The 23,547-nt window shown below is 37.3% G+C and overlaps 1 protein-coding gene across 3 annotated transcripts in view; it reads left to right on the top strand.

Moving 5' to 3' along the window:
* Positions 1-23,547, top strand: part of MYBPC3 (myosin binding protein C3) — a 68,277-nt gene that overhangs the window by 28,844 nt on the left and 15,886 nt on the right. For all 3 annotated transcript variants that reach the window (XM_083840445.1, XM_083840444.1, XM_083840443.1), the window contains 17 exons: positions 1,627-1,650; positions 2,384-2,550; positions 3,250-3,382; positions 4,072-4,196; positions 4,798-4,903; positions 8,751-8,917; positions 9,307-9,472; positions 10,420-10,526; positions 10,843-10,872; positions 11,031-11,167; positions 12,689-12,766; positions 14,127-14,286; positions 15,764-15,868; positions 17,514-17,702; positions 19,564-19,698; positions 20,927-21,094; positions 22,582-22,670. In XM_083840445.1, coding sequence (XP_083696571.1) covers positions 1,627-1,650; positions 2,384-2,550; positions 3,250-3,382; positions 4,072-4,196; positions 4,798-4,903; positions 8,751-8,917; positions 9,307-9,472; positions 10,420-10,526; positions 10,843-10,872; positions 11,031-11,167; positions 12,689-12,766; positions 14,127-14,286; positions 15,764-15,868; positions 17,514-17,702; positions 19,564-19,698; positions 20,927-21,094; positions 22,582-22,670 — 2,086 coding nt within the window. The remainder of the gene's footprint in view (positions 1-1,626; positions 1,651-2,383; positions 2,551-3,249; positions 3,383-4,071; positions 4,197-4,797; positions 4,904-8,750; positions 8,918-9,306; positions 9,473-10,419; positions 10,527-10,842; positions 10,873-11,030; positions 11,168-12,688; positions 12,767-14,126; positions 14,287-15,763; positions 15,869-17,513; positions 17,703-19,563; positions 19,699-20,926; positions 21,095-22,581; positions 22,671-23,547) is intronic.

The following is a 23,547-nucleotide window of genomic DNA, read 5'->3' as shown; positions in this document are numbered from 1 at the left end:
CTAAAAATGGGATGACGCTGACGAATGGAAAAGCTAAAACAAAAATTCAGGAAGTCTTCTCAATTGTGAGATATATTAGGCTGTGGAATTGCTTCCAAATTGGAAGATTTAGATCATGATGCATTTAAAGATAGCTCACACAAAATACTTTAGAAAACTTCATGAATAATGATACCCACAAATTTTCAGGTAAAGGGGTGTAGATAGATGAGCACATAATTAGGCAGATATACAGAGAAGACCACCAATATTTATATAATGACTCACGGAAAATGAGAATATCTGAACCTGTTAAGCCTTTCTTATCTCCTATGATTTTATATTTTTTTTTGAGATACAATTTGCCCTGCAGATCGTTAATTGTGCTACTACAGATTTTATTAGAAATATTATATATTCCTACTTTTATGTACGTATATATCTATTCCAATTCATGTGTATTTGGAAATATTTTAATGTTCATTGGTATGATCAGAGCAACTTGTCCAAGAACTGGTTATGTTAAAAGATCTTGGTCTATCTGACAAATCAGCTGACAAATCAGTTCATTTGTCCTCCCTTCTGCTTTGCAGAATGACAGACTATTTGTAATCCTGAAGCAAATGGGAGATAGATAGAGAAAAGCAATTTGGATTAAATTCGTGGGTAACGTGGATGCACTGCTATGACAAAGCAAATACTCAGTAGACTGCACTTACTGCATAGAGTCCAGACTTCAGATACACCTATCAATCCAGTGAGCGCTAGTGAATGAGGGCTTAGTGCTTAGCGAGTGCTATGCCACTCCAAAGACAGGAGATATTGCATGCCGTATTTCAACTTGCATTCACTGGGTTTTTCCTTCTGTTCAAGAGCTACAATGATGCTGGAAATCCAAAGTACTTTAATAAACATAACTCTCTTGTTCTTTACGGGAAATCACAGGAGTGTTAGAAATATTTGCTTACACCTGCTGTCTAGACTGACTACAGTCATGCTTTTTCAAGTAACAGTATTTCTCACAGACTAATGGGACTGTTCTTTTCCTGAAAAAAAAATGAAAACACACACACCATAATCCTCCACTTTTCTTTGCACTGCCTGCTGCATAAGTGATCTGTTTGTTGGGGTTTACCACTGTACACGACTTCATTATATGAGAGTGTTCTGCTGCACTGGAAGTTTGCTTGGTCTTGGTGATAACAGAAACAGCAACCACAGGAAGTTTAGGTAAACTACAGAAAGTTTTAAGAAAGTTTTATCCTTACTCTGTTTATCAAAATGCAAGCAGTGACAGGCAACAACTCCAAGAAGACAGCGCTAAGTAAAGCTACTTATTTCCCTGTAAATCCATCTGTCATAATTAGGAACAAGTAGAAGCGTTTACACTTATCATTTAGATTGCAGAGTGGAACTGTACAAACTGCGTGAGTTTGATTTTACTAGGGAACAGCATTTTTCTTAAGCCTATTTCAGAGCTTTTGCACGAGTTCCTTCGTTTCCCTGCTACTGAAGCACAGGCTTATTCTGCTAAAGGTGAAGATGACATTCATGGCTCTCTTGTATTAACACATGATGCCCTCTTTCTTGCCTATTGGGATGCTGCATGCTTTTCCAAACGCTTCTGTGCATCGTTCTTGAGTTCAGCAGCTTCTTGCGCTCTGTAAATCGGTAAGATTACACCAATTTCTTTCTTAATTTGTGAACTTTTAACTTAAAATATGATGACGGGAAAAGAATGACTTTCCCAAAGCCAGACACCCGAATTTTCGCTTGGTTTTGCTAAAGCAAACATTAATGCTTCTGAAATCACTAGTTCTTTGGTTAAACCATAAAATAAGTCATCCATTGTAAATATTGTCTCATTTGCTAATACTCATCAGTGTAAGTGCCTTTGTGTTTCATAGATGACCAAAGCCAACAACTGCCTTTATAAATGATGATAGATATTTTAGTAATCCGCGATTCATTTTAGAATGCAGGAAAAATGTCCTGAGTAGAAAAGGACTCGTTTCTTGTTAACATAATGCAACTACCTTGTTTTTAAATATTCTCAAGATATCAGTTCTGTTCCTTGCTTTGCCATGTTTTGCATATGATCATCACAGGACAGTACATCCCCCTGTGTTTACATTACCTAAAGTTACAATTTTTTAACTTTGGCTATTAGATAGTTAATCCTTTAGAACAGTGTTTGGATTTTAATCATCATATATACAAATTTGAATAAAACTAGTCTGCTGTTTAATTTCATTATTTTGGGTAATAATATAGTAAAAAGTTAGACTGCTAAATTCTTTATTAAGAAATGGTTTCATCAAACCTATATATAGCTTGCCAAGCCTATGGCTGTTTTAAAATTCTCTCAGTAGTGGCATTCAAATATTCTAATATCTTTCTGCAGAGGTGATGGAAAAACTGAATCACAACCTGAGGTAGATGTCTGGGAAATTCTGAGGAAAGCTCCTCCTTCTGAATATGAGAAAATCGCTTTTCAGTATGGTATCACAGATCTGCGTGGGATGCTGAAACGCCTCAAACGCATAAAGAAGGAAGAGAAAAAAAGTACAGGTTGGAAAGCTTTATTTCTTCCAAATACATTTGTATGTATATTCTTGTTTGGGAGTTCTTCAAATATTAACATTAACTGGACAGCAGCCAGGCACAAGAGCATGGGAAGTATGAGTGTGATACAGTTTCCTTTTCCAATTTTTGCATGATCTTTACATTTCATTTCCATTATTAAGGTTTCTTAAAAACACTTGAAGCATGACGCATTTGGGTTTCTTGAGCCTCTTCTAGTCTTGTCGAGTATAAATTACCTACTTTTAACTAATTTGTATTAAAAGTCAGAAGCAGAGACGGTAAATTGCCTTTCATTAGTACTGAGAAGATAAGTATCATTTTCCTGTGGTCACACTTAGCTGTAAATCTATTTAGTACTCTATTGAAATACATATTTGTGTCTGATTTAGAATATTCTACTTTGCTCATTTTAGTTAATATCACATGCCTTTCATTCCATGTTAATGAATAACATATCAATTATATGTCTTGAATAACAACACAGCATGGGATGAAGAACAGACAAAAAGAAATGGCAAAAATGCAAACAGGGATGCAGAAGGTGCAGAAGGTTTAAGACGGTATTAAACAAGAGGAAAGAGAATGAAGATTTACTTTCTTGACAGAGAATGTCAAGAAAAAAAAAGGAAAGAAAGAAAGAAAAATAATTAAGATTCTCTTTTTAAAAATCATTCTTCATCACAGCATTCCTCAAGAAACTGGATCCAGCTTACCAAGTGGACAAAGGACAAAAGATTAAATTAGTGGTTGAAGTTGCCAATCCAGATGCTGACGTGAAATGGCTGAAGAACGGACAGGAGATCCAAGTGAGCGGCAGGTAAACTAGAAGTATGAGAACCTAAACAGAATGGCCTGAAGCATGGACAAAGTAGAAAAGCTAGCTATACTTAGAAAGAAACAAGTAAATTAGGGAGAAATAGGAGCCATGAAAGAATCTACATAGCATATTGAGTTGTGGCCAGTTTACTGTTCTCATGGCTGTTCCTTTTTCTTCCCTGTGCTCTGTATATCTACATGTGGAACGGGATGCTCACATCTACCTACTTAGCAAGTAAGTCCTCTGATTATGCTCTGTTGTTTATGTATATATCCAGGGTTCAAAATTCTTTCTTATATGGGATATACTTTGCTGTAGCATGCTTGTAAAACCAAAATTTCATTGTAAAACCAAAATTTCTGTGATTTGGTTCTGGAGCCTTGATGAGGAATTTTGATGGTAAGTAGTCATGTTTGTGTCTGTGTTAGAAAAGCATCTACAGTCACCAGCATTCCAACACCATTCACAGGAGTTTGTATGCCTCAGTTTAGTATGGAGTGATCTCCATAATCCCCTGTGCTTGTTTTTAAAACACTGTTTCTGCCCACTGCAGTTCAGTGGGTGGAATCTTAACAGACCTTGCCACTGATGTCAGAAAAGAAGTGGGGAGCTTTCTTCTCTGCCTGGCAGGGTAAGACGGGGTCCAAAGGAGAGAGTCTCAGATAATTACACTTAGATTCTCTTTTCAGATATATTTTTGAAGCTGTTGGGAATAAGAGAATTCTGACCATAAACCACTGCTCTCTGGCTGACGATGCAGCATATGAATGTGTGGTAGGTGAGGAGAAGAGCTTCACAGAATTATTTGTAAAAGGTGAGCAATGGCAGAAAAACCTACCCCCTAACATTTAGCATCAAATTAGTTAAATCCTTATTTACTCTCAAATTAGTTATCTCAAAGCAAATTCTCAAACATATGAACAAAATCTGAGATCTGTCAAAGTAGGTATTTTTCTTACAGTTAAAGGAAGACACTTTCCCTATAGTTGCAACTGAGAAAGCACAGGAAGATAGCTCAGTAACAATTATTAATTCTCATTTGGAAAATGCTTTGTTTTCCAAGAATAGGGCTAAAAACTTACTTTAGAAATTAGATTCTGTTCAAGATAAATACGTACCTCAAGCTTTACAAGCAGATCAAGTAGTACAGAAAAATAATGCCTCTGTCTGAGAATTTTGGAATTTATATGAAAACAGATTAATCTTATGTTTGTATTCTCTCTCATGAAGTAAATACCAAAAGGTCATCTGATAACCTTGGTAATGTGATCCAGCATAGTAAATCTTAAGTTCCAACTCAGAGAGCATCACCATGTATTTTGCCAGGGGTTCTTCCTGTAGAGCGCTGACTGAGACCTACCACTGACATTCAGCCTTTCAGAATATTGTTTTAATAAAGGCCTCTTCATTTCCAGAGCCTCCAATCCTGATCACTCACCCACTGGAGGACCAGATGGTGATGGTTGGAGAGAGAGTGGAGTTTGAGTGTGAAGTGTCTGAGGAAGGAGCTACTGTAAAATGGTAAGGGAATAGAAAAAGGGAAAAAAAAACACAACACAGCAAATAAGAAACAGGCCATATTCCTCCATGGGACATTCTAGAACCAGTGCTTGTGGAGAAGAGCTGTGGACTAAAAAGGATGAAGGCATCCTACATCAGTGCTTTCAGAAAAAAAGTATTTATCCTCCTTCTATATATCAAATATTGAGTAGAAACTGAGAGGCCAGAACATTATAGAAAACAAATGAAATCTAGCTATTTTATAAGTGTCTCTAGAATTTCTTGTTCTGCAGCTACAGGATGCTACTGACTCTACTAAGCTGTTAATGTTAAAGTTTTCTAAATGCTTGACAGCAACGCATAACTATTACACAGACTAATCAGATCCACATTGTGATGAGCTCTGCTCTTCTCAATTGCAGTGAGTTTTTTTTTTTTCCTTAGGTAAAAAGTCAGTGTCTGCTGAGACAGAGGGAAGGCCATTGACTTATTTTAACGCATCTGTTGTGGTGATCCTGCAAAGCCAGTCATTATGTATATGCAGCAAGAGGGATTAAGATGACAAACGTTGTGCCAATAGAGTCCATTTTGCTGGGCATTCCAGCTGAGGGGAAGCTGGAAGGTTCATACTGCCTGGGCAGGCACAGCAGACAGTGCTCACATACCAGGCCTTAGGCACACTGTTCTCACTTCATTTCTCTACCAGATGAAATTCTCTTGTGCTTGTTAACAGCTTCAGGCACATGGTTATCAACTGTTCCCACAATGCCCATTACATTCTTGGAAAGTGCTATCACTCATCTGCTCTCCCAAAGGAAGGAACTGAGAATTTAAATAGAGCCCAAGAGCTGGTACAGCATATGCATTACACTATTAAAACCACATGCACAGGCACACACGCGCTATTGTTCAGGAACTGCTTACAGATGCCTGGTCACAAGAGATGGGGACAACCATATCTGTCCCTCTCAGGGCACATTGCAGCTGCCACACTTTGATCCTATGCCTTTGAACGACTCCCATACATCTTGCAGAGCTGTTATCTGTGGGATGGGCATTTGCTGTGACAAGGGCAAAATGGCAGCTGTCTCTGCCTGAAATGCAGCAAGTGGTCAGAGAAACTCTTCAGTGCATAGCAACAGAAAACTGAGCAGCTAGATATTTACACTACACATATCTACAAAACATAACTGTTTTTATGGGAGACTCAGTCAGTGCTCTTTGGCTATAAGGACACAGGAAAGAAATGTCCAGGAAAAAACATGAAATATGGTATGGAGAAACAGTTCTGGTTTTATGTCCTTTTAGGTTAAATGATCTACAGTTTAAGCTAAGTAACAGGCACTAGCTAAAGGCACCTGTTACAGTTCTCGCACCTTTTAAACCTAGGAGATGAAGTCACAAGCACATGAAAAGAAGCAAATATGTGACTTGCACAAGACAGATAAGGCCTCCAGCCTCTTAAGCGTGGCCATCAGACTAGTGCTTGGAGAATTCATCATGTGGGACTCTTCATAGTGATCAGGAAAGACTGTCCTCTCAATCACCTAGAAAGATCTCATGTTATTCTTACACAGTACTAAGGAATAGTCATTTCTAAGCTTCAGATGGCCTTGGAAATAATACAATTATTGAAGAAAAAGATGTAATAAAATATGTAGTTTTGACTTGATTTTTCTATCTCTGAATGCTGGATGTATCATCCAAATGATAAAGTTCCAAACAGCTCCAAATGAAAACAAACTGTAGTAATGTAATAATAACAATAAATCTGTGTCCCCCCACTATTACACAGTTCCCATGTCACTAGTATCTGTGAGTTTGGATGAGATGACCTAGAGTGGTCCTTAAACTAACGCTTCCAGGGTTCTATTAAATCCTCTTCTTACAATTTAGTATCAGTTGATATTTCTGCTTCATCGCTCTAGTTACCAAGGGAGGGGCTATAATATTTCTTTATATAAAGTTTTTCCCTTTTCACCGCAGCAGTAGAGTATTTTAAGTCAGGCGATGCCTGGGAGGTCTCTTTTGCGGTTTATAATTTTATCATTATACCATTTGTCAGTACACCCGTCTGCAAACACTCTGCTCATACTCATCAGCAATCTGATAGTCACTAAATCAAACAAAAGATAAATATACTATTCCCTTCCTGGGGTTTTAAGACACTGCTCATTGCAAATAGTCTATTTTCATTATTTAGACAAGATTTCAAGAGATCTCTATCTTAACCAAGGGCTGAAGAGAATATTGAAATATCTTTGACAATTCACATGTCAAAATACATCGCCAAAATAAATTAGAAGTTCATCTTTGGAACAGTAGCCACGGCATGTGTGTGCCTGTTTTTGTCACAGCAGCGTGTTGAATTTCTAGATTATAGTCCATTCTCAGCAGTTCAACAAAGGTTTGTGCATTGGATTGTAGCAGTTGCTCCAGAACTAAGTGCATACATGAGAGCATCAGCCTAGGAGAACATCTTGCACCTGACATCAGACTCCTGCCACTCAGCAAGCAGAGGAAACATTATCCTGGCGTAACACTAAGCACTGTGTTTCATGTGGTGTTGCAAGCATTCTGCTTCCTCCCTCACTATTGTTGTAGCCCTGTGATTTGGACGGTAGGCCAGGGTTTTTCTAATCCAACTGTAAATTCCAATAAGCTGTACTCTAAAGAACAGTTAGGAGGGGATAAACTGGAGCTATTTTGAAGTGAAGTTGCAGCAGGTACATCTAAATCACAAACTAGGATGCATGTCTCTGCTTAAAGCTTTAATCTGTGATTTACATCAGCAGACTCTGACACAGGCAAAAGGTTTCTTTGCACGTATCTACTTTGAGATTAGAAATAGAGCATTCTAATGAGTCCCTAAGCAGCACTGCCATTTCCTAGCCTGTAAGCACATTTGTTAAGCTGAATAGTCACTAGCAACAAAGAAGGAAAATAACACTAGATAGAAAGCAACCTCTTACTTTACTAAAAGCATTACATTTTTTCTACTTTTCTTCACATAAATATCAAATAGAAAAAAAAAAGTCTACTAACTGCAGTGGTATTCAGATAATACATTCTAATAATAAAAAATATAAAAGGCTACAAAAGGAGGTCAAGCTGAAGAAATTCCAAGTTATTTTCTTGGATCTTGTTTATGTTCTTTAGGATTAAGGACAGGAAAGCTATAAAAAGTCTTACATATTTTTGTGTGACCTTGACTAAACAGATTGAATCCTCTCTGCTCGCTTCCTTTCACGATGATTGGAAATTACAATAATTAAATTTCCTCTCAGGCTGCATGGTGAAGCTTAATTTAGTAATGTCTTAACTATACTGTGGCATCCTTGAATAGAAAGGACTAAAAAATCCAAAATACATTTTCATTCAAATCCATCCTAAATTTTTCTTCTTTTACTGATGTCCACAAACCATGAAATTATAATGACTACAATTCACATCAAGAAAATGAAGACTTAAGTCATTATTCAGCAAGTCCTTACTACCTTATGGCAACTTTTAAGATAGTACCTTCACTGCTGGTGAGGTATTTCTTCATCCCTGTATCTTCTACAACATGTATTACACTGTCATGTGTATCTATAGTATATAAGTAATAACAATTAAGAAATTCCTTGTGAAAGAACAACCTTGAACCAAAAGTCAAATATGCAGTAAAAAATCATGGTCAAGCTAGTAAGATTCCGGTCCCTAGCAGTTCTGGTCCTGATAGCATTTGTGAAATAGCCTCGCTTTTGTTAACTTGAAATGCTACTAAGATTGGATTTGTGTCTTTCAATCTCTAGTAACACTGAGCTGACTCTTACTTACCTCTTCCACCCATAGAAAAATAACTCAACACCATTTGGCATTGCAGGGAGAAGGATGGAGTTGAGCTGACACGGGAAGAAACATTCAAATACCGATTTAAGAAAGATGGAAAAAAGCAGTATCTAATTATTAATGAGTCAACCAAGGAGGACAGTGGACACTATACCGTGAAAACCAATGGTGGGGTATCAGTCGCCGAACTAATTGTACAAGGTAAGCACAGGTAATATTATGAAACTGGAGAATCTGAAAACATGAAAACAGGCTGAAGGTAACTTTCTCCAGGATAGTGCAGAGGGGTAGCATCATCCTTGTGCCAGGGAAAAAGAATATTTCATAGGTGGCATTAGGTTTGATAACAGAGGCCTCAAGGAGAACTCACACCTGTGTGCCGGATGTAACAGATACCCTGATAGTAACAGGTGCTTAGCTATCAGTCTTGTTAAAGCCCTGCATGCTGTGGATTTTCCTTCATATTTCACCTTTCCACAAACAGCTTGCTCAGCCCTAGCCTTTTCTACTCAGTAAAGCCACACCAACTGTTTATTAACAGATCTATGCTGATTTGTTGATTTCTGTACTGACTATTCTCGCAATATCAGAGAAAAAGCTGGAAGTTTATCAGAGCATTGCGGACCTGACAGTGAAGGCACGTGACCAGGCTGTCTTCAAGTGTGAAGTTTCTGATGAAAATGTGAAAGGAATCTGGTTGAAAAATGGCAAGGAGGTGGTACCAGATGAAAGGATAAAGATCTCCCACATTGGCAGGTTAGTCTTGTTTCCAAAAGCATGTACAAGTTTGGGTATTATGTTACAACCCACAGGAATTGTTATCTCAGGGGGACAGGAATATAAAACAAGATTTTGTCCTGGCTCCAGCTAAAATGCAAAAGTTAAAACCTTCTCATCCACAATCAGCACATAGTCACAGGCATGCTTTGGTATGTGATTTGGCATTTTGCACGTATGGAATCAGTGGTGCATCAGCAGAATTTGTTTTCAGTTTTCATTTGGATTTCATGTTTTGTTGGTATTCAAATAATCTAGAAAACACATTTTTGGTAACTTTAAAACTAACAGTAGTGTTTAGACAGATTAATATAGCATTTATGTACAAGACCCTTCAGAAAAACTACTGATTTAAGTATAAATATTAACCCATATACCACTGCAGCATTCTGTGCTCAAGTTTCTCAGTAGCCTAACTCTTACTGGCAATCAAGACCAGGAAACTTCCTAAGATACATGAGTACTACATGTTAGGTAAATTCTTTCTTGGTACTCCCTTTCTCTACTCTGTTATGAATTTACAGTAATAGAGGGATAGAACATCAATTTTTAGCTTGTTTTCCACACAGTTTACTATATTTACAGTCTGATCAAATTAAGTCAGCAATGTTACAATTGCCCTTTTTAAGGGTAAATGACCAGATGAACAGAAGCAGAGAAACAGCTTCCTCTATTCAGAGTAGACTACACATTTACCTTGACAAGAAAAATCCACTCACAGACATCATGCTGAGATGGATTTACTCAAATACTGAAAGCAGAGCAGCCTATAGCCCTAGAGGTTGTTGACTTGATGTTAGGGAAAGGGGAAAATAAATAGCAATGTTTGTTAATATCCTATAGCCTGCACCTCATCTCTTGAAATAGCCTTGTTTCTCCTGGAAAGGTAAGGTAAGGGAGTGGAACATATTTGTTCATGTTTCCAGAATCCATAAGCTAACTATTGAGGACGTTACGCCAGGTGACGAGGCTGACTATTCGTTCATCCCTCAGGGATTTGCTTACAACCTTTCTGCCAAGCTTCAGTTTTTGGGTAAGTTATCTTAGAATATACAACGGGATTTCCACGGGATAAAAGGATGGAACTAATCCTGGTCATAGCAGGAAAGACTATGGAGAATCTCTTTCCAGATCCCTCAAGACAGGTGCATTACATTACTTTTGCCCGTTATTTTGCTATCATTGCTACATTGTTTTCCAGTTTATTGCATTAATCTAAAGATGTATATGCCTTAAGAAGATTTAATGATTAATAAGTTGTAAATTACTTTTTGAATACAAATTATATGAAAATTTGGTTTTCAGATCTATTTATCCTAACTCCCCCCACCTCTTTTTTTTTTTTCCAGAGGTCAAGATTGATTTTGTACCAAGAGAAGGTAAGAATATTCGTTATTTATATGCAAGTAAACATGTTTTCAATAGCAAAGGAAACTGTATCTTCATTTTTAATGAGGAGTTGACATAAGTAGTCACCTCTTTTTCATACAGAACACTCAAACCATATTTTAAACTTATTTCTTTGCCTTTGCTATAGAGCCTCCCAAAATCCACCTTGACTGTCTGGGCCAGTCCCCTGACACTATTGTCGTGGTGGCTGGGAACAAACTGAGATTGGATGTTCCCATATCAGGAGATCCAACACCCACTGTCATCTGGCAGAAAGTGAACAAGGTAATGTGTAATCTGACACAATAGCTGAGGCAAGAAATTCACACCAGGAAATTTATATTCTTTCTCAAATCTGTCTGTGATTAAAACTTTTTATTTAAAAGTATGTTCATGTTCCTTTTTTAATTATTTTATTTTTTAACTCAAGAAGAAAAATTAAATAGCTGCAATGTAGTTCACTGGGATTTATCTGTTTTTGTAGGAGTCACCCTGAACTGTGTTTTTTTACGAACTTGCCTTTTTTTTTCCTCCAAAAGTGGAGGCTGTATCTATATGAGTAGACATACATACATGCAGATGGTCGGATACCATATAGGTTTATTCTCCTAATACTTCAGAGAAAAAGAAATTAATGATCAGTCATCTCCATGATCTCACCTGATAGTATGGACAAGTTCTGGCGGTGGCAGTTTCTTTTTACCATCTTTCTCAATAATTCTTCTACAGTTTGTGAAGAAGATGTGTTCTCAGCAGATCAGTGGGGTAAAGCTGTATTTGGTATAACGAAAAGAGAGGACGCTAGCTATTTGCCTAATCAGAGCAACTGCAAAACATCAAAGAAAAAATTTAGAACCTAGACACAAAAGTGTTTAAGTGAGCTTCCTTCCTGGCTATGTCAGAACATCCACACCCCTCACCATCTGTGTGCTCTTGAGCTATAACTAGCACAAAACACAGACATAATTTGCATAAGATTCTACAGCATCATTACACTTTCCATAGGTAGTACAAAAATAAATAGATATAGACAAAATAATATTGTCAATTATATTCATTTTCCCAGTCTCATTTCTTCACAATTTTGCAGCATTCTTTGTTCAGGTGGACATATTTAGTAACATTTATGACTTCTTTCTGCAACGCAGAATTAGTATGGAACCTAACAAAAAAGCCATTCATCTCTTCTTAAAGAACCAGAAGCAGTTTTTCTGACTGTCTCATACAAATATTCCAACACCTTATTATTTCTATGGTTTGAGGTCTGAAGATGAGTAAAAGGAGCCAAGATTGATCTGAAGGATGTATAGCACATACTAACCTCTGAAATCCTAAGCAAACAATAGCAAAGTTTCAGAATACATTGTTTTATGTATGTTACAGACTTGACTATATTTCTGACTATTAAAACACATATATTGACTTACTATCCCATTGTTAAAAAGTAATCCTTATTTTTGTAGCTATACAGAGTAACTGTTACCACAGGATGCACACAGACTCAGAAGCAATTACTGTTCTACTGCAGGAATGCATCTTTGTTTATGAAGCTGTAGATTCAGTTTTGCTGACTTATCCTTCCTTTAATTCACTACAGTCCAATACATCTATTTCCATTTCTGCTTTTTACTTTCATATCTGTTGTTTCCTTCCCAGCACTGTTTGCTCTCTCACTTTGCTTTTCACTTTTCTCACACCTCCATGTTCAAGCACCTCAGCACACCTATGGATTCTTCTGTCTTGCAGAAACACCTTTACTGTTCTGCTCAGAAAATTCAGCTTTCTGTGGTTTCTTTGTTTATCTAGAAAAGCGACCTGCTTCGAAGCAATGATGACTCCATGACTCCCTCAGAAAACAGCAGTGATTTAAACACTGATAGTAAGGTAAGTTCCTTATTATTTATGCTGAAACACAAATATGCTCAGTGTTTTCCATACAAATGGTCCTACTCAGAAGAACATAATATTCAAGTCAGTAGATATTAAAACTGGCGAAGCAGATAGCACAGCAAGCCCAACATCCTGCCTCACAACAGCAATTACCAATGACTTTAAAAGGGCAAAACAGATCTGGAGAGTGAATTTCGAGTAAGGTATTGGTCAAGAAAATCTCTTTCTAACCACCGTTACATGGTGGCTGGATTACAAGGAATCAAAGTTGTTTAAAACACACTTGAATGTATTTGTGAATGTTTATCCCCCACTTTTTTTTTTTTCCACTAAGCTTAAATAATATCTAGAGGAAGAAAACCAGGACAAAATCTTGCAAGACACAAAGAAAGATAACAATGAGTCAAAAGAGTAAGCAAAGTATGTACGAAACAGTCAAAAGAAGACTTATTTTCCAACAACTTTCCTTTTTTGTAATAGACAACTTTTTGATTTTGGTAGATACAAAATATTTTACATTTGCTATGCAACAATACACCTTTCTCAGGGTTAAGATTCTGCTGTGCTAGTCACTAGACGGGCACAAATGCTTCGTAATGCTTCTTCCAAGTCTGAAGATATGTGGGCACATAAAGAATAGAGCATGTTATAAATGCACAGCAAAGTTCCTGTGGTTATGTTTAGACCTCACAGTCGAGAGAAGAATCATAGAATCATAGAATATCCTGAGTTGGAAGGGACCCATAAGGACCATCGAGTCCAACTCCTGGCACCATACAGGTCTACCCAAGAGTAGAAAGTTATCCCATATCACATTCTTGAGTGACAGAAATCACACTGATGCCATTAACAAATAAATACGTTAACTTTTTTAGAAGGAAATTGATCAGATCTGTTATCTGATGCCAGATGTAGATATTGTTGAACAGGAATGTTTGCTCAAATATCTGAATTTGAATCTGTAACCTCCCTTGAATTTACAATCTACACAACTGTTATCCACGAAACTTTACATTGATACTAGCAGTTATCCCAATTAGGAATCTGTAGTACCGGGTGTGTGAAACTAGCAATGAATCATAACAACCTGGGGACTTTCAGAACCAATTTTTCTCAAAATTATTTGCTTTACACATGCAATTTAGTTGATATTTTCTATTTTCTCCATACAAATGTGGAGAAACACAAACATTCATAGCTTTTGAGTAATTTCTCCATACGAATATGGAACATAGTTTTTGAATAATGTTGATAATATTCAAAATGAAGCTTTTCACCAGCTTACATACAGGCTCATTAGGCTGTCTCTGGCACAACTCACACTGACTTTTTCTGTTACTTTCACTGCCCACAGCTTCTGTTTGAGTCTGAAGGCAGAGTTCGTGTGGAAAAGCATGAAGACCACTGTGTCTTCATCATTGAAGGAGCTGAAAAGGAGGATGAGGGAGTATACAGAGTTATAGTTAAGAATCCAGTGGGAGAAGACAAGGCTGATATCACAGTCAAAGTTATTGGTAAGTGAAGGAAGGAAATAACCAGAGCATGAAAGTGTATTGAGTTCACTGAAACTCACTCAACTCTGAAATTGACGCAGGTTCTGAGTTTAAGCTTAAAAAAGAGACAGAAAATGATCATAAAGGCAGCAATGCTATCAATTACAAAATTTGGCAGAAGTATTTTTCATAGGTAGTTGCCTGCCATGTGCAAAAGAAAGAGAACAACTCCCAGTGGAAATCCATGTGTTTTCTTTTTATGTTTCCAGTTTCAGATGATCCTAACATTTTACAGATTACATTCCCTTCTAAAGAACACACTTCAGGCTAGTATGAGATGAGAAAAACCTCCTGTCATTGTGTTGTGTTTTACATTTTTAAACAAAGATGACTTCCTTCTGTAATGAGTAAGCAGCTAATGGAATAAGGAGAGGCAGCGTATCAGATACAAGATAGACTGACACTGTGCGTTGCAGAAGAGCTGGGGGAAATACGTTTTTGAGTCTGTAATTTTTATCAATTTTCTCATGTTTAACTTGTTTATACCCTACCATGTATATGACAAATGCTCAGGTCATAAGCAAACCTTGAATTGATAAACAGGAATTATTTTCATCTGCAGTATTGAAAGTTAGAATTAACTGCTTTTCATCTTTTATATCTCCAAAATAACAAAATATGTGAGACATGCAGCCTTTATATTCTAGATAAAGTTTATTCTAGACAGAATAAGAAACCCTGGAGCAAGTCTCTTGTTACAGGATTGAGAACAAACTACTACTAGGTTTGGATTGCTGGCTCTCATTTGAGTGGAGGACTGGTGAAGCTGTTTGCTAAAACACCTAGCAGAGTTCTATCCAGTGGTTTGAGGTAAAAGAGCCAACAAATGAGCACGTCTAATTTTATTTCCTTATGGACAAAATAAAGGCAAGAGGCATTCTCTGTCTACAAGAGATTTCACTACATACCAAACAAGAAAATACCAATGTTGCCTCCCACTAAAAAGTGGGTTCTGTGTGTTTTCTTTTTCCTGGTTCATAGCATAAATCTATGTCAGTCGCGGATGACTACATGCAGTTTATCGCAGTTAGTACACAGCTAATTACCCAAAACCTTGCGTTTTGCAAAAAGGTAATTATGCCTGAAAAGAACAAGATAGCTGAATAATTAAACAGTATTTAAAAGAAAACCAAACTAACCTGGAAGCATCAAAAAGTAGGGTTCACTCTGGACTAAGACCATGCATTCTATGTTGTATCTACTGTTGCAATCTGACAAATTTCTATCATCGCCTTTGTAGTGCCATGATGAATACCACTACTACTAGGAAATTCCTCAGGATGTCTGATTTTTTTTTTTTTTTTTTAAGATTTATATATATGTATGATATGCAGAAAAAAAAAAAAAAAGAAAGAAACATTAAAGAAAATTATTTCATTGATTTGTGGACAGTAAGTGAAACAGTAACAACCCCCACTCATTCTCACGTTTTCTTCAGATGTTCCTGACCCTCCAGAAGCTCCCAAGATCAGCAACATTGGAGAAGACTACTGCACTGTGCAATGGCAACCACCTAAATATGATGGTGGGCAACCAGTACTTGGTAAGAAGTGCTGAAACACAAAGTTGCCAGCAACATCACCTATGTTATTGCTGCTCATTTACAAGGATGCCAAAAGATTTCGTAAGTGTATTCACTCTAGGAAGGCTGACGCCGAGACACTAACTAAAGTTGCAAATTTTCAAATAGGTCAATTCTGGCCCTTCAATATTAGGGAGATGGTGCCCCCTGCCTGTGCTATCTGAATCCAAGAAATATTTCACCAAGTTAGCAAAGCAGAAGATACTAACGCTAAGTATTCCCATTCAAGACAGAAATTTTAGGTCAGTATACACACCTTTGACCTTGCTTAGGAATAACAAAACAGAGCTGTGATCATGTCAGACATCAACTCCAGACTTCTGCAATCTCAAACACTCATGCAATACATTTTATTTCTTTTTAGAAAGCTAGTTCATAATTCTCCTTCACATACAACCACACACCATGAGTCACAAAACATATTTCAAACTCTTTAATGACTTTAAAATCTGTACTAAAACTGGAGGCCAAAATCATCGTGTGATACAGGAAACAAGCTGAATGAAGCAAGAGTATCACCCATACCATGGTAGGTTCTCTGCAGAGCATGCTGTTTGTTAGATAGAACTCCCTGTGACCCTCAGAAGGAAAAGGAAGTAACGCAGAATCTTGGCCAATTTTAGAAAAAAAAATCCTCTGGACTCCAAATCTAGGAATTTGTTTAATAAAGATCACTGGAATTTGAGTTTCTTTTTAAAAATGCACTGAAACCTCTATGGAAGTCCCATGGAGATGCCAGAGTTAGAAATGTTCTACAATTCTTTTAATCTCTTATACAATACCTGGAAGAGAGGAGTTTGTATTTGCTTTTGAATATTTTGACCCCATTCACTCACGCCTCATTTAATTCAATAGAAGTTACCTATGCAGGAATAAAAAAGGTACTACTGGGCCAGTCCGTTGTTTGAGAGGAAGCAAGCAAGAATTCAAAGTATTTGGTGCAAAGATACCTAGTAATAGCTGTCATGTTACCACTACCAGCCCCCCTGCCCTTGACTGGGCAAAGCCCGTGACTTTGGTTTGTATAGTTGTCAGGATATACATTTCATAAAGTTATTTGGTTTGTTTTCACTGTCAAAGGAAAAATTTTGTTAACGTTCCACCAGCAACTCTTAGCACTACAGGAGGAAGTAGTCTTATGCAATTAGCATAAGACTGTGCTAATAATTGAGCTAGACTAAAATACCTGAATGAAAGCCAAAAAGCAGCACCATACATTCAAAAATGGTTGCAAAAGCAAGTTTAAAGACCGGAGAAAAAGGTGCGTGTGTTCTTGTCTGTCTTTATACTGTTACAGACACAGGCATTCTACTACAGCCTTTATTATCTGTATCTAACAGATACAGAAAAGAAATTCACACCCCATCTTCACTCTTACATCCTTTCATGGGGCTCAACAAGTATAATTGTTCAGGTAAGAATGTCAGACAGAAAGTAATACAAAAGAAAAGTTGTGGAAAATACTGAAGCCTCACAGAACTCAGGCGCAGTAATTCTGGATCACATATGGCTCTTTATGTCACAGAAAAAAAAGGTGCTTTTCTTGTTTCCTGCATGTGAAACCATAACTTGCAGTTCCTTTACATCATAAGAGATATCCTTCCAGGCTATATTTTAGAGAGAAAGAAGAAGAAGAGCTACCGATGGATGAGACTGAACTTTGACCTTTTAAAAGAGCTAACCTATGAAGCCAAGCGAATGATTGAAGGAGTAGTTTACGAGATGCGGATTTATGCTGTGAATTCTATTGGCATGTCCCGGCCAAGCCCTGCCTCTCAACCCTTCATGCCAATTGGTGAGTTCTACCCCACTCCGTATTATTTCTAGGACATATCCAAGAACAGGACAATTTTCACCTCTTCAGCTGTCCTTATACCTAAAAAGAACATGTTAGGAAAGAGGCTATGCTATATTTAACCAGCCTTTTCCTTTGTCATCTCGTCATCTTCCTCTTCTCTATCTCTCATTCCCCTTCCTGCGAAGCACAGAGGTTCCAGTTTCATGAAATTGCTGATGAATTTTTAGTTGTTATAATTAGAAGTGTGAGAGTCAAGATGGATCTGGAAAGGGGGAGAACTAATTGACAGAAATTTCCCTGTCCCTCTCAGTTTCCCCCATTGCCTTATGGGTGCAAATATCACAGTATCCCACCCAGCACTCCATTAATCCTGGCCTCTCCACAGCTAAAAGGATAGCTGATTAAAAAAATATTTAAGGAATGATTTCCTATAAATAATCCTTCCCATCGCACCAGTACAGTATCTCCTGCAGTCTCTGAGCTGGAGCAGAGAGTCCCCAGGAAGCCTATCTGCTAAGAGCTCTGGAACAAAGAGAGACAAAAATACAACTAGCTGGAGATTACTATGACTAGAGTTGCTACATCTACAAATATCAGTGAAGGGGGACAACCTGCTGAAGGAGATAATGTAAAAGATGATGCACTGAAGGGGTCAGAAGGAGCGGATGAACTGAAAGAAGGGTCTCGTAATTGTGGATTTCAAACACAAAACAGCTGGTCTGCAACAAAAGAGGGCAAACGAAAACCATCAGGCGGAGCTACTGAAAAAAAAGGTCCAAGGTTTTCATGAGATGGGGAGTTTTGCTTGATTAAGGATAACATTCTCACTTACTGCTTGAGAGAAGAGGTTTGGGGTTTTGATCGTGTACTGTGCAGTTATGTATGCTCCCAAATGCTTTTGTCTCATTTGCAGTTCACTGTTCTTGATCCCATTTGAATATGAAAAATTTTGACATAGCTATAGAAAGGAAAGTGGGTGACGTACTTTTTGTAATAACTTCAGGAACTAAGATCAATTTCAATTGCTTTTATGCCATGCATAATTAATATTACATTCCAGTAATTCCAAATGTAATTTTGAACAAGTTATCTTTGTTTGCTATTTTACAGGAGCATTTGTGCGTATTCACAATTTGGGATTCTTCAGTTAAGGCTTTTCTTGTTTGTTTCCTTTTTGATTAGTAGACAGGAGTTGTGCTTAAGAAGACTGAATCTAGCTAATTGTCCTCCTGAACGATGGATTTAAAAAGAGCCATGAGACTCCTGTTCTGAAAAGATATGAAATAGCTATATGTAACTGAAGAGAAAATTTTTCGGCCCCAAAATATTTCTCTCTGATATGTCTCCGTTACAAATGAGCCAAACAGAACTAATGTTTCAGTAAACTGAGTCAAAGCTTGTAGACATTTTCTTCACTGTTTGAGGAAAATGCATTACGTCAAATTTAGCCACTAACGATTTTTGTCTAACTACAATCAGGGTGTAAATACAGCATACAAATTGTATGCATTTTTTATTTTTAAACTTTTCTGCAGACTTCTGCTGTCTCACTCACCTACAACTTCTTTTTTCATTGGCTTTTACATATTAAGGGAGCATATGTGAATAGGAACTACTGCCTTAACCTCTTATCTTCCACCCACCTCCCTCAAACCCCCAAATATAGGAATCTTACACCACACTTCTATTAAAATGAAGTATTAGGTATTAAATTTTACAACTGGGCTTCAGCTAAATCCATTTTATTAAAACAGAGAGTGATATATAATTCAGATACTAATCACAACTTGTACAGCCGTTGAATTCTCACAGTTATATTGCCGTTTCTCAGAATTTACTTCTACATATTTCCTTACAGCTCCTCCAAGTGAACCAACCCACTTTACAGTGGAAGATGTCTCTGACAGCACTGTTGCCTTGAAGTGGAGACCCCCTGAACGGATCGGAGCAGGGGGATTAGATGGCTACATTGTGGAATACTGCAAAGAGGGATGTAAGTAAGCACAAGTACTAGGCAGCAGCAACTGAACATTATTAAAATACTACAGTTGCAATAGTTTCACTGAAATATCACAATAAATAACCTTATCCAGTACCTCTGAATTTGAACTCTAATCTATGGCTAACATCCTTGCCATCCATCACTAGCCTTACTCCGACATGACAGTCAAACCATGACAGTCACGTCAACCATAACCTCATATTCACAATCATAAACGTCAACAGAGGAAAGTATTAAAAAATACCAGTACTGTTCTATAGTCACTGTTACACTTTTGTAGTATTCAAAAATTGTGTATTCTCTAAAAACCAATATAATACCATGACTGTAAGAATATCAGTCAAAGTTGCAAGTAACTGCTACCTCATCTCATTTAATACTCGTGGTCTCATAATAAGAATAGCTGCACCATATCTACAACATTCAATTTACTGTGATGCTTATTGTTTTTGTATATGATGCAAATGTTATTGTATATAACTTTTATGTTATAAAATCAAATAATCATTTCAGCCATGGGATTTTCTCTGATGCTAAACTTGTCACATGACCTAGACTAGCATTTTTACAGGGTATAATTTATCCAGAACTCATTTCTAGTCTTTAGCGAGGTATCGTCATGAAATTACCAGAACCCCTAAGTCACTGTCACAGAAGAATAATTTTATCAGTAGTACTTCTGTGCTATTAGAGTAACTAAGGAAGCCCTAGGAACTCTATTCTACCACATCAAACAAGAAAGTAAGAATAAATTCCAAAAGTTATGCGCTCTATTATTATTTTCAGTATATACGGCTCTCACCATTCTGTTTGGATACCCACAGAAGATATACTTCAAGAAAAAATGAAATTGAGGCTTCGTTTTCTAGCTAAAAATGCTTCCACAATTCTCCCCTCCATCTTCTGCTAAAGAAAATAAATGTAGAGAAACCCCACCAGTCTAAGCTCCATAAAACAGAATGTCAAAGAAAGCACCCAAAGATGATTCCTGTACCCTTTAACTATTTTGAGTAAAATAAAGTGTATGCATTCCTGAAGTGCATGTGTAAATACACCTTCTAGATTAAGAGTTCTTTTCCAGCTCAGTTTATTCCATTTTAAGCACGGTATTGCATGTTAAATTCATTTTACCTTAATACAAATTTACTTTCAATTGTAGACAAGGCATCAGTTTGGAAAAATAATATGTTATTACAATATGAAAATCCTGTACTTGCAGCTACAGAATGGATTCCAGCTCTTCCCGGCCTAACTGAGCGTACATCTGCACTGATTAAAGACCTGGTGACAGGGGACAAACTTAATTTCCGTATAAAGGCTATAAACTTGGCTGGTGAGAGCGGAGCAGCAATAATCAAGGAGCCCATTACTGTTCAAGAGATCCTGCGTGAGTACCTAGATTGAATAAATCTCACTTATCTATTTCCTCTGGTCAAATATCTAATCAAGTACACAATGCAGAAAAGATCTGGGACTGACAAGCCCGTGCCTTCTTCTGAGGATAACATCCAAACAGCTCTTTCAGTCTGACTACGAGCCAAATATCTTCTGCAAACATTACCTTACTGTCCAGGTCTTCTATTTCTAAAGCATAGCTTTTAAAACAAAATCCTACTTTGTACTTTCAGACTACATGCGCTTCACCTCATAACAATAATGGCATTGTCTGTATTTAAGTGGCACATTATTTAACATATAGGGCTCTGCTGGAAAAGCTGCTATACTACTGCAAAAGGACTGCTTGGACTGGGGCAAGAGACCTCTTAACATAAAAGCAGTTATCTGCACCTGATTGTCCTCGATTATTTATTAACACTCTGTTTATCACCCAATAGCAATAGATCATAATTCATTCAGCTGGAGTCCAAAAGATATCATCAGCTGCTAAGAGTGGATCCCTCAACCTTTACTCACACGAAGTATCTGCCAGAGTCTCACTAACAGTAAAACAACTCTGTGTAAATGAGAGTTGTAATGCATCTCAAAATCAAATGGATATGATGACATATACCCTAACTGTAGGTTAATAAATCCTTTCTATAAGTGACTGTGAAAAGAACAAGGGACACAGGGAGAACAAAAAAAGCTTTCCAGTGAGGTAGAGGAAAGCAGGGAATGGAAGAAAGAACAAGAGCTATGGTCCTAAGGTTAGTGAAAAGTAAGCTGCTGCCCTGTTACTCCACTCCTTCAATCTCAAAAAAGAACTATAATTGAATGACTATAGAGAGGTAAAGGAAATTCATTGAGTGCTCTACTTTCTAAGTTCACACACATACCCAAATGACAATTTGCAAAGAGCTGTAGTAACAATAGAGCAATAGATTAATCATTGTCTGTAGTTATTCTTTCACTCCAAGAGTCCTGTCCTCAGTCCTGTTTTGGGACAGGATACCCAACCGGTCCAATGGGGCTTTGAGCAACCTGATTTAGGGGGAGGTGTCCCGGCCCATGGCAGCAGGGTTGGAACTGGATGATATTTAAGATCCCTTCTGACCAAAACCATTCAGCGATTCTACTGAACTGAACTCCGAAGAAATGAAGCCCACACAGAGGGCTTATATCCAACAGAAGTCAGCCAAATCTAGCATTCTGAATGCAACACAATTTCAGAAGTCCTGCTGTCAATGCAACCTCTGAAGCTGTAAATACGTAACACAGATTTGCTACTAAAATTGTATCTGGTACCCAAATGCATTTGAAAGTATTCAGAGAACGATCTGCTCTGCAACTGTATAAACAGTCTTTGCACAATTTTCTTATGCTTACATGTATCCAAGCCCCTCCTCTTTAGTGTTTTGCCTTATTTGTCCTATAAGTAATATTTCAAGTAATCTAAAGCCCAATATTTAACGTATTACTAATGCTTAACTACAGAGCGTCCTAAAATCTGGCTGCCACGCCATCTCAGACAGACTCTGGTGAAGAAAGTGGGTGAGACAATCAATATTGTGATCCCTTTTCAGGTAAGTACTGGCTTCTATTTTGTCATAGCTATTTATCATTACTTACCTAAAGTAGTTTCCCTTATGCGAGTTCCTGCTGCTTCACTCATTGAAAAGTATTAAACAAAATATGGCTGGTGATAGAAAAACAAAACAAAACAAAAAAACTCCCAAACATTAGAAACAAAACAAAAAACTCTGGTTTCAGTCAGTTTTTCTCACTGTCCCAGTTTCTTCCAAAATCCCTCCTTTTGGTGAAGAACGTAACTGCTCTAACTCTACAGCCTTTTCTTGTTAATTGACCATAGCATGCATCTTACACACACGCAAAAAATACACACACACTCAAAAAATAAAAATAAAAAATTCAAGCAACTACACTTCTGAAGCCAGGTTATATTATATTACTGGGCCATTTCTTACACAGAAGTGTGTAAATTCATTTCTGTAAGTCTGCTTACAAAAAATTGAGTTTGTATGCAAATAGAATATGACAACTAGCCATATACAGAATCTGTGTGTACAATAAGAATATCTTAGGTTTTCTTAATAATAAGGTATTAATATACATGAGCTCAAGGTGTTAAAAATAAAAAAAAAAGCATAGCATGGCAAGTATTGTCAAGAGTAGCTACATGTAGCTACGTTTTGTTATGGCAGGCACAAAATAGCTAGTATATTCACACAGGCTGACCTAGGAGAAACCTACCCAGCTACTCTGACTGTTTTTTTCTACAGCTGTATAAGCAATTTTAATGGCTATTCATAAAACACCACGTGCATTTTTTCGAGTACCATAGTCTCAATAAAGCACAAGAATTAGTGTATGAAAGTAAAAGGTCTTCTGAGTGAGACACGGGAACAGAAATTATAAACTGCAGATAAACTGCAGTTCAGA

The sequence above is a fragment of the Anser anser genome (genome assembly GCF_964211835.1).
Source record: "Anser anser genome assembly, chromosome: 5".
Lineage (NCBI taxonomy): Eukaryota > Metazoa > Chordata > Aves > Anseriformes > Anatidae > Anser > Anser anser.
The sequence above is the reverse complement of the archived record's forward strand: the minus strand, read 5'-3'. Positions and strand labels throughout refer to the sequence as shown.